Consider the following 11,691-nt stretch of genomic DNA (forward strand, 5'->3'; position numbering starts at 1 on the left):
ATAAGTTAAGAAAAGGTTGCAAGTTGTCATGTGCATTGAATTGGTGTAAGAGGGAGTATTCACTTTTGTCCCATTCACCTTTGTGAAAACCAAAATTTTAAACTTCCCCAAAACTAAGAAAGCACCTTAACCAAAATGGAAACTACTCACAAGTAGGGTTCTGTGTGCCATGTGGCAATTCGGGAAAAAAATCTCCAAAACAAAAATTTTTAAAAAAATCACAGCACCATGTCATCAATCACGGCCATGACTGCCACATCACCAATCATACTGAGATTCTTGCCATGTCATCCAAAAAATCCTTGAATTTGTTAATTAAAGAAATAGCTCCACCTTTAAATAGATGAGCTAGTGGACCTTAAGTCCATTCACACTCACATCCTTCTCTTCCCCTTCTACTTAACCTTAGTCTCTTAATATACCTTACCGTGATTGTTGCCATATCACTAATCACGTCTCTTAAATCACGGCCATGAAAACTAAAACCTACAAATCACGGTACAAGAACAAGGTTAAAAAGGAGAAAAGAATGGCTTGTCTAGAATGTCAAAACTTATTCCTATACATACAGATGTCTAATTTAGACCTCAAAGCCAGCCTTATGCAACCATTTATATCTATGCTACACATTGAGACCTATGCCACAATGTCTTCGGATTGAGTAATTTTTGTGGCATCTTCATTATTTTTTCTAGTCCGTCTCTTGCTCGTTCCATTGTCTATTTTTGGAATGATCCATTGAGCTAAAGGATAGTATTTGCCAGTGTAAATCATATGGTCGAGGTCATGGGGGCATGGTTTGCTGGTGTAACTTTTCAATGTTATGATCGCAAGGAAATTGGTCTCATTGAAAGGGCAGAAAACACCTGACCCCTACAACTTTATATAACACATAGAAACATCACGACACACAAAAACCCACCACTATGCACCATGATATCCACATCCAATTCAGAGAGCCCACTCCCATACACGAAGATAGCCCAGCACCATGCATGATAACCTATCAACTACACCTTAACTAGAAACAACCAAAAAGTATCCAAATGAAATGAGCACAAAACGAAACCAACAAAATCGGAAAGGACAAAGCCACAACTTACCTCGAGTCGAACCAATTGAAGGAGATGAGATAATAGCCCATAACCCACAGACATGCACAAGGCAACGGCGAGGAGAAGAAGACATCAATCAGGGACACTTGTGACACCATTGTAGTGCCTACAGTATGTGGCTAACTCCACATGGCTGATTTCCACATATTCGACATGGATAATATATGCATGATTGGTACTGAATTGGTGTGTTTTTGGGCCTAACTATTTGTGTTTTGTCACAGTATTATTTGTGTTTATCATAGAATTATTTACGTGTCGCAACTAACATTATTGTTTATTGTGAGTAGGTGTATGAGCGGCAAGTATTCACATGGTTATAATGTGTGGATTTGCAAGGTTTGAGGGTTTTGTGTCTCATGGTGATTCATTTGTGCCATATTTTACTGAGTTGAAGATGATGTATCAATCAAACAAGGTTGGCACACAACGTGTTCTTGTGATTGATTTGGTTCAGTTGTGCAAACTTTAAGACAAGTGCAATTTCATGGCCGTGCCTCTTTACAACATCGGTCAAAGGTTTCAGAATTTGGTACAAGCATCAAATTGTGTAAGCCATTTTTCTTTAACCCTATCATAAAACATCGTTTCAATTGAGTGTCATTCAATTTTTCCCATGGTTCAATTGAGAGTTTTAATCCAAAGAATAAAATCTCATATGGCTTCATCAGTTTCTCACTCAATTGAGTAAAGTTCACATGATGAACACCACCAATGACTTTGCCTCGACAACCTATAGATGAAAGCTGCCTTCAAAGTTTTGAAATTTACTTTGATCTTGAATGCAATGTGGTAAACCGTTAGCTAGCTTTGCCCATTAAGCATAATGTGAAAGCTTGAACCTTAGATGGGTAGTCGATAGCTCTAAAAGCATCACAACATTGTTAAAAAACTTGCATGAACTCATATGGGTTCATAGAACCATCAAATCTATTCATATATTTGGATATTTCCCAAGCAACATGTTTAAGGGCATCCCTTGAGCTATGTGTAGCTCCTTGTTGGCCTAGGACATCTCTCAACCCATGTGTGACCCTCCGTCCTAAACTGTTCACAGCATGGAAAGAGTTCGTTCACTAAAGGAGAAAGGGATTTAAGAAGTGATTGGGTTGAAATTAGTGTTATGCAAGGGGCTTAGGATTGGTGGCCTTCGGGTCATTATAGGTTTGGTGAAACTCGGTGGAGCACTCATGTGTATAGTGTTGGTCCAATGTGGGTATGAAGTCCCATGCCTAAACGGATGATTGTTTTTTCAAGTATATTTCGATTGAAGGAGCCCCCGAAGAAGACATAGAAGCAATCAATGAATGATGGCGAGCCTGGGAGTCGAATCAATCCGATGGCCATGATTTTGCACCTCTCTCAATGCAGCCCAAGACCAAAGATGTGATCATTTTCTGAATGTAGACATGATGCTGGTTTTTTTGGTATATATGCATTCGTCATATGTATTGCCACAAAAATGTATAAATTTTCTTTTGTGAAGAAATGTAGAGGAGAAGAAATCCTATTCGGAGTAACATAAATATATCTTTTTTTTGTTAACTTGTAATTTTTTCTTGTTCACAAATTTTAAGTGATTAGTGGCTTTTTTTGTCCAATGGAGTTTTGGACTAAAATATGATATTTTTAAAATTCAATTTGTTATGTTTTAGAAAAATGTTTAAGGTTGTTTATAATTTTGGCTTTTTAAAAATTTGTCATGCATTTTTGGAATGTATAATTGCCATATTGTGGTTTTTTATGTATTGTCAAGATGGGATGAATATAATCAAAAGTCTGAAAACTAATTTTTAAAAATCTGATGTAATTAAGAGAAGGGATTTAGGAGGACTTTTTGTAAAGGGATGCTTTTGTTGATATTAAGATATATAAAACTATTGTTCCCAAAAAAAAGTTTTCTGTTGTTTTTGTAATGCTAAGGTCTTTTTTGTAAGGTTTGTAAGGTAGGGTTTGTAAGCTAAGGTAGCTAAGGTGCAACCTTAGCTTACAATAGGGGTATTAATTAATTAATGGAGGAAAGTGAAACAGGCGAGCATGGAGAAAAGCAAAGAACTGCCTTAAAAAAACAAAGGAGAAAAGTGAAATATATATAGCACGCTAGTTTCCATTTATCAATTAATTAAGGAGAACCAAAGGATCGATTCGGTTGTTTGCGACCTTGTCGTTGATACCAAATTTAGGTGAGCAAAAAGTAAACGAGAAATAAATAATTGGCTCCAAAAGCGTACAGGTCAGCGAATCGAAAGTCTCTCTTATCCAGCCACGTGGCAGGAGGTTGGAAAGGCAGCCACGTCAGTCGAGAGTCGTGGCGAAGGATGAGGGTCTGCTGAACCTTTTAGCATTTTCGTGGCACAAAAAAGGACGCGACATTTGTCTCGGCAAGCTGGCCCAAAAACACACGAACTCATTCTCTATTCCATCTCTCTCTCTCTCTCTCTCTCTCTCTCTCAGCCCGGCTCTGTCTTGCAGCCCCGTGTTGAGACCACATTAGGGTTCCCTGCTGCAGCAGACGCCATGAATGCTTCATTCAGAGATCTTCCTCTGTAGCTTACATAACGTTAGACGAACCTCTCCGCCGTGTCTTTAAAGATATGGCCGCTGCCTCCAACTTCATCGCTTCGGCCAACTGCCAAGAAAGAATAATCGCAACCAGAGACACAGTGGCTCACTGCAGCAGAAGTAGAAGGCCTTTCAAAAGAACCTCGCATGTCTACCACCTCAATCTCAACAGAAACCGCCGCAAACAGTTCCAATTGAAAATCGATCCCAATTCTTGGACTAAGAAAGGTATGGACGAGCATGCTGCAAGGCACGGCCATGGAAAGATGATGGCTCATGATGATGACGGATCACGATGTAACGATGGGAGGATGGTGCATGATGATGCATTATATATGCCATCAGGGATGGCTCATGATGCGTCATCATCGCATGTTCCAGGAAGTAAAGCACAGCATTTCTCTGTTCCAGATGACCGGCTTCGCCTTCATGAGGAAGCTCGGCAAAGAGATGAAGCTGACTTACAGGAAATACTCCTGGACACGGGCACAAGAAGCAGGAGAGAGTTGCTTTTGGGAACTGCTTTCTCAGGCTTAGCTATGGCTGTGTCATTCCAAACAAAGAAAACCCTAGCTGCTACGAGTCCCACACCTGCTGGAACGAAAGAAACCTCCCCTGATGTCATGCTTCCTCCCATAGCAGAGCCTGCAGAAAAGCCTAGTGGCTCGAGGATTTATGACGCCTCTGTCCTTGGCGAACCGTTTGCAGTCGGCAAAGACAAAGGACGTGTCTGGCAAAAAATCCTTGCAGCTCGTGTTGTCTACCTTGGCGAATCAGAGAGGGTACCTGATCCTGATGATAAGGTAAGAAATTGATGTTGCCATTGTTGTTAGTGGCTTGAGGTTTTATATCTAGAAGTCACAATGTATACATCCTGGCTTTTGGAACTTTTCCTTGCGATATTCATTAAAATTCTGTCAGCTTGCAGGTACTTGAACTAGAAATCGTCCGGACGATAAGGGACAAGTGCTTTGAGCAGCAACGGCCGGTGTCACTTGCATTAGAGGCATTTCCATGTACCCTACAACCGCAGCTCGATGCATATATGAGCAAAAGGTTGGTCTTCTATCCGGTCTATGGTTGTGAATTCAATATGTAAGCATGTGGAAAAGAAAGAAGTGAGGGATCTTGGCTTATAAAATGTCCACTTTTCTTTTGGTGAACAGCAGCAGTATACGCAATTAAGGCTCATAGATGTTTGTGAATAGACAAGCGTGTTAGTCATTGGGATGTTAGACATTGTCTTACGCTTGCCAGGTTTTTGCTTTAATAGAAGCAAATGGATCTCACAGGGTAGATGCTAGAGCTATTTGGAGACAATTTATGGGCAAGAGAGTGAAGAAACGTGACTCTGTCAATCTGGGTGTAATCAGCAATATGTCTTTTGTCTGTTCTGAAATGTTCCTTGCAGAAACCTCAAAGTTATGAAACAAGTTTTCACATGACTATGCAACAGCTGAAGTGGATTCATGTTGCATTCCTTGTGGTTACTTTGTTTATGCAGTAAGGATGGCCTCCAAGGCGACATATGTTCTGAAGTTCTTCTCGTCCCAAAACTACCATATGTGGCTCTGTTTGCATTAGAAAATCTTGCTATTGTCTATCATAGGTTTCCGTATGGGATCTAAGAAAGCCATTGAGATCTATAGTAGTAACCATGTAAGGGCTTCCATTTGCAACCACCTAGCAGTGCCCGTTAAATTCTCTGCTGCCTGTGCTTGGATGGAAGAGTCTTATGGGTTACCTCAAATAACTGAAGTGTCTAGTGGCATTTCAATCTGCATCTTGGTGGAGTACAGCATGTGACCATGCCCAGATGCAAGAAATGCCTTGTTTCTTTTAAAGATATTGGAATTGCTGCCTTGGAACGAAAGAGCTCAATCATACTTCAAGCAGGTGGGATATTTCATCAGAGTCCAGGCATGCACCAAGCATCCGGAACCCTGAGATCTCCCAGGTAATGAGAGAAAGCGATAGCCTGGCCTTGAATAGTACCTTCACCTGAATCGCAGTCCCACTTCCGTGCGCCACTCTCAGGGGGAAGGAGAAAACGGCTGCACCAACTTCCAAGCCGCACATGGGGAGACAATGTTAATATGAATAACCCCAGGAGACAAACAGGAACATCCAAGATTTTGAGGAAAGCTCCTTAATCTAGAGGAGCAGATTTGGAGCATTTACATGCGGGGCAAATATGCAGCAGCAAGTAAGTGGCAGTAGCAGGGTGTCAAGGACACAGTGGACATTTGGGCAGCTAAAGTGAGGGAAGATCTTTAAATTGCTTCTTTTTTTTCACTCAGAAAAATCCAAGTCTTTTCAGTCCTATTCAGCAGTCCAGTAGTATAAAAAGGTTGTTTAGTCTAGCAGTTCTCTCAGCTCTTCGAGTTGCTGGCTTTTCCTCTTGAATGATTTTCTCTGACTGGGAATTTCTGTTGTCTACTACTATCTTGAATGCTTTGTGTTCCTTTTAATGCTTAAATGCTCTTCCAGTCTGAAGTGGGGGCTTGCCAAGCATTTGCAAGATCATGCATATGCTTGGCAGTCTAAGGTTCACTTATCAAGACTCAACATTGACATATCATTTGTTGTTGTGCTGCCAACCTTCGGGTTTATGAGATGATAGACAATCTATTTTGCAAGAATTGTGTCTTACATGGAATGGAGTTGCTGTTGGATTTGATCACAGAGTTTCCGACAAGGAATTAAGGGGATTGGTTCCACACTGGCCTGATGAGCGGTGGCAGGAGTATCAACCCCTGCTGCAATATTGTCGAAACAATGGCGTGCGACTTATGGCTGGTGGAACACCATTAGAGGTTGTATATCCTCTCCTGTAGCAACCTTTCTCTTCTCGTGCACGTTTCTGTTTGCTGAACTGCTGAGCCTTTGGGTTGCACATGAACAATTTAGTGGGCCGCTCATGGTCTGCATGCATTTGACCTTTCAAGTTTTTTCACAGAGTGATGTTGCCTGCAAGTTCCTATGCAGGTTATTTCTAAGCCTCGTTGCTGTTAATACAATATCATGTGGTATTTCTGGCAACTGTGTGCTGATATGATGGCAAAGTTCAGAGGGTTTCCCTGTCAATATGATGGCAACATTCAGAGGGTCTCCCCACCTCGATAGTGTGGCTGTCTTTGAGTGAGGCAGTGAGCCTCTTGTCAGGTTGAACATTGCCGTTATTCTGACCCAATTATCCTCCACTAGACTAACTGCATTTCTCTGCCCTCTGAAGTAGTGTCCTTACAAGGGCAAGTAGGTGCCATGAGCATCCAGTGATACCCCCTCTTCTTGCATGAGCCAGAGCAATGCTTTTGTGAGTGCCAAAGATTTTCTCTCACATCCTCAACATACCTCTTAAAGCTCGGAGTTTCAGTTTTCAGCCAGAGGGATGGAAAGATCATTGTTATGCTGCAAACTGCTTTCATTTAGCTTTGAGACATGGAGGACGGTTAGTGCGAAAGCCTTTCTATGAGCTTCATAGACAGACAATTAGGGTGATCTCTCTCTCTCTCCCTCTCTCTTCCCCCCCCCCCCCCCCCCCCCCCCCCCCTCTTTAGTTTTCAGGGTGTTGGAAATGAAACTTGCAGATTGTAGCTTTGGTTGTCAATAAACTTTCTTGTCAAAGACCACGATGTCTACTTTAGAGCCGTTGGAATATGTGTTGCTAGCCTTTCATGTCTGCTCTAGGATTAAATCATGACGGGGTTGTGGCTGCGGGCATTCGACTTCGACTTCAGGGCATGGCTTGCAACTGCAGCTTGGTAGGTAGGTAAGGTCTGTAGAGGAGCAGTAGTATGCTCCTGTTCAGAAAGAGTACATGGCTGACCAGCTCTTCTCCAGAAGCTCTGGGAATGACAGACACTTGCTGAGGTGAGTTGGCAGAAGTCCTCTTGGCTTTCAAGTATGGGCTCCAACATGGTGTGCTTAGGTTTTGTTCAAGCTGTAGCTTCCATGCAGCTCTCTTTTGGCTCTATTTCCCTTTTGGTTTTTATTCTGGTTGTGTTGCACTTTAGTGAGTTTGTGGACTTGATGAGCTATTTTTGACCCCATTGATAACTCTCCAGGTATTGCGAACTGTCCAAGCGAAAGGTGTGCAAGGGCTTAGTGACAATGATAAACGTAAATATGTTCCACCCATGGGGGCTGGCTTTGGTTTGAACACCACTTCCATGGTTCAGCAACTTTCTCTGGCTGATGTCTTACCCAATGCCTCAGCACCCTTTGGTCCTGGTCCGTATCATTTTGCACAGGCAAGAATGGTTGAGGATCATACTATGTCACAAGTTGTGTTGCAAGGCATGGCAGATGGAGGCTCAGTTGGTATACTTCTTGTGATCGTGGGAGCTACACATGTCTTGTTTGGATCCAAAGGAACTGGAATCCCTGCTAGAATTTCAAAGAAGTTGCAGAAACGAACACAGGCAGTTGTTCTGCTGAATCCAGAAAGGCAGCGGATACGGAATGAAGGAGAGCTATCTGAGGCAGACTTCTTATGGTACTCTGCTGCAAAGCAATGCTCTAGGAATTGCTTTGACAGGGCAGAGATTGCTCGGGTTATGGATGCTGCAGGAAGAAGACGGGATGCTTTGCCAAAGGTCACATGCACTCTTTTTTATGATTGAATTTGGATATATGATTGTATTGTGGTGCTGAAGAAAGGATCTTTTCTTGTCAATGCATACAGGACCTTCAAACTGGACTAGATCTTGGTCTAGTTCCACCAGAAGTGCTGAAGGACTTTTTCGATTTGGAAAAGCAGCCATTCATTGCGGAACTAACTAAGCATTTTCAGGTTGCAAAGTGATTTCGGATGCTACCTTTGAAGTTTTCTTTTTGGTGTGTGTGAGCACATGTGGGTGTGAGGGTGGGGGCACACATGTGCATCCACCCACCCTTACATGCACGCTCACATTCAACATGTGCATGCATCAGGGCATGCTTGTGCTAGCACATCAACATGTGCATGCATTAGGGCATGCTTGCGCTAGCACATCAACATGTGTGTCTACGAGCGGGGGTGGGTGTGTGGGTGTGGGTGGGGGCATGTGCCCCGAGTGTCAATTTGCTTGTCTAGACTTACACCCTTTTCCTCCTAATGCGGAGTTATGCCTGTTGCTGACCAGGGCTTTCGAGAAAGATGGTTAGCAGATCCTAGATTTTTTCAAAGACTTGGGATTGAAGAATCCATTTCAATAACCACAACATTGATAGCTCAATATGAACGTAGGAAAGGGCGTTTTTTCCAAGAACTGGATTATGTGATCACAGACACACTCAGGGGGGCTGTTGTTGATTTTTTCACTGTATGGCTACCTGCCCCCACACTCTCATTTCGTTCATTGGATTCCCAATCCCATGCATCTGATGTCCTTGAGGGATTGAAGGGGCTACTTGGGTCTGTGCCAGACAATGCCTTCCAAAGGGCGACAGGTGTTAAGTGGGACCTGCAAGCCAGGATATTGGCTGTAGTAGTAGGTGGAGTAAAGCTCTTCTCCGTGGGCTTTATTGCAAGCATTGGGACTGTAACCTTTACCAACACAGTACTGGGCATAAAACAGCGTTTGAATCCACAGGTGGTTGAAAAGAGGCAGAATAAGAGGTCGCCAATTGGGAAAACAGCTCTCGTGTATGGTTGTTTCCTTGGAACATCAGCCAATCTCCGGTATCAGGTAACTCATCACCTCATCTTTTCTTCCATTTTCCCACTTTCATGTTGTGTGTTCTGCTGGAGCTACTACATGGATTCTCTACTACACATGAATCTACCTAGAAGATGGGCAATGGCAACCTTACTTTGTTTTATAGAGGGAGAATGTTGCAGTAAGTAGACTAGTGTTCGATGTGGGCTTACTCGACCGATGTCTTTAGGCCATTGCAGGACTTGTGGAGCATTGGATTGCAGACTACTACTTGGCCTCTCTCCCACTAGCAGGAAATGTCTTGTCATTCGTGGCACGTACAGCCAACTCTTACTGGGGCACACAGGTATGATGCCATATAAGAGGTACCAAATCTGATATGATAATTTTTATTCATGTATTTTTTCTTTATTTATGCAGTGTATATTTTTTTCTTTTGTTTAATGTGGTTTCAGCAATGGATAGATCTTGCGAGGCTCACTGGTTTGCAAGCACACAATGATAAGTCACCAGCTGTAGTGGAGCAATTGAGTTGTGATGCTGTCTCCGAGACGGTTGAAGCTCTTCCATGCATGTCTGAAGCTCCTGTTGATGGAAGCAATGTTGACTCTAAGGCTTGGGAGGTCTCAGCAATGGAGTGTGTGGCACCCACAAGCACACAGGATGAGCATCTAGAAGAGAAAGTTATGGAGAGTGCTAGCAAGCAGTAATAAGATCATTCAATATGCATGTTACGGCCAATCGTTTGACGGTATCTCATGCAAAGACGAACTGGCTGACATTGATCTCACCTCTCAGTGGCATTTACATTGCTTCGTTCTTCTCCCTTCTAGCCATGACCATTGACCATGCTACTGCTCATTTAGCAAAGTCAGGCCTCAGGGTAGGGGGCGTCTTAGAAAAGGCACCTTTGTGTGTGAAGGCAGCCATCATTTCTATCGTGTTCCAAGCCATCATCAGTGGAGTTTATGTGGTGCAATCAATTGGATTGATGTGTAGAGCAGTCATCAGTAGATTTCATGTGGTGCAATCACTTCTCGAAAGTCCGTGTGCTTTTTCACAACTCCTGTCATAACATGGCTATTTGATTTCGAGAGGCCCATGTATTTGGCTGGTATTATTGGAGGGTGGAGATGCAAGTCCCTCCTTGTAGGGTAGGGGGCTAGGTTAATGGTGCTGTGGAGGATTCATTTGAGTGTCAATTTCAAATTTGAGCATATTTTTGGATTCCCACAGAGCAGCAAAAGCGAATTGAATGACACCCTTAAATTGGTGGGTGCATCTTCGTTGCTTCTCTTCTTTGCATCATTCTCCATATATATTCATTAATAAAACCTTAGCTACCAGCCCTTAAAAAATACTCTCCTCCTATGGTTTGCAAACCCAAATTAATTAATTAATAAGAAAAAAAACATTTTGGGTGCTTATTTTTTGGTGGGAGCATCTTCGTTGCATCTTTTTCTTTGCATGGAACTCTATGGACAGCATTTTTTGAATGATAAAGCACAATAAAAGGCTACATGTGTATTACATTTTAGCAAATCACAAAAAGGACACCAAGATTATACCTTTTATTTGGAACATCTTTGAGGTAAACAAGTCATCAACTCCTGCTGGGACCTTCGGGGGTTATGTTAGTAATTAATTTTGACTTGAACGAATTTTCCAATCTTTATAAAAATAAGGATTGGTTGTTTTTCTTTGTCAAATAGCGTTTTGCCAAGTGTATATATATTCGCACCAATGCAAGGTACATCTTATTGATTTGAAAAACTCAACATATTTACCTATTAAAGAAATAAAATTCTAAGGCATTTTAGAGTGGCTAAAAAAACGGTATGGGCTTCAACATTGTCCTCGAAATATTTAGAAATGCTAACGTACATATCGAGAAAGTATTGATTATTCTTTATAGGAAATCATCTATGAAATAAATCCTTAGTTTTTATATCTTGAAATCACCATTGTGCAAAATGTGTTACAACTCAAATTTCACTGGCAAAGTGAACTCTACCATGTACATTATTTAAGGCTTAGTAACAAGAAAATATGAAGTAAGAAAAATAGAATCTTGCAAGAAGAAGAAATGAGGATACAAGAGTTATTTGGAAACATGTCATGGTTACAAGTGCCATGTGTTGGGAGCTACTTTGAAGAAGAGATTCTTAATAGAGGTGTGACCACAAAAGTGGAGTGAAGCCATGGATAGCTCCTTTCTACCTTGCACCTCTCTCTCTCTTGAGCTAGTGAGAGTAGGGATAAGTTGTGACACAATGTAAGTTTCTATTGAAGATTTAACTAAGTTAAAAAGAAAAGAGAATTCAAAGTAACCATAAGAGATGGAGAGATGTTTACTTATTAGAACCCTCCTT

The 11,691-nt window shown here is 41.9% G+C and overlaps 1 protein-coding gene across 2 annotated transcripts; it reads left to right on the forward strand.

Annotated features, from left to right (window-relative positions):
- Window positions 1–3,471: 3,471 nt before the first annotated feature.
- On the forward strand, window positions 3,472–10,747 carry LOC147635623 (protein RETICULATA-RELATED 5, chloroplastic-like). 2 transcript variants are annotated; one of them, XM_086802996.1, is made up of 8 exons: window positions 3,472–4,480; window positions 4,606–4,733; window positions 6,364–6,493; window positions 7,745–8,275; window positions 8,365–8,472; window positions 8,804–9,349; window positions 9,549–9,665; window positions 9,775–10,747. In XM_086802996.1, exons 1-8 carry the CDS (start codon window positions 3,710–3,712, stop codon window positions 10,027–10,029), a joined length of 2,586 nt encoding a protein of 861 aa, XP_086659122.1. In that variant the 5' UTR covers window positions 3,472–3,709; the 3' UTR covers window positions 10,030–10,747. The 2 variants fall into 2 exon arrangements, 1 of the variants encoding a protein (XP_086659122.1); XR_015266686.1 differs by having other exon boundaries at window positions 3,482–4,480; window positions 9,559–9,665; window positions 9,775–10,536.
- Window positions 10,748–11,691: the final 944 nt, after the last annotated feature.

Source organism: Cibotium barometz, chromosome 9 (genome assembly GCF_041138505.1).
Source record: "Cibotium barometz isolate CiBa-2024 chromosome 9, ASM4113850v1, whole genome shotgun sequence".
In the NCBI taxonomy this organism is placed as follows: Eukaryota; Viridiplantae; Streptophyta; class Polypodiopsida; order Cyatheales; family Cibotiaceae; genus Cibotium; species Cibotium barometz.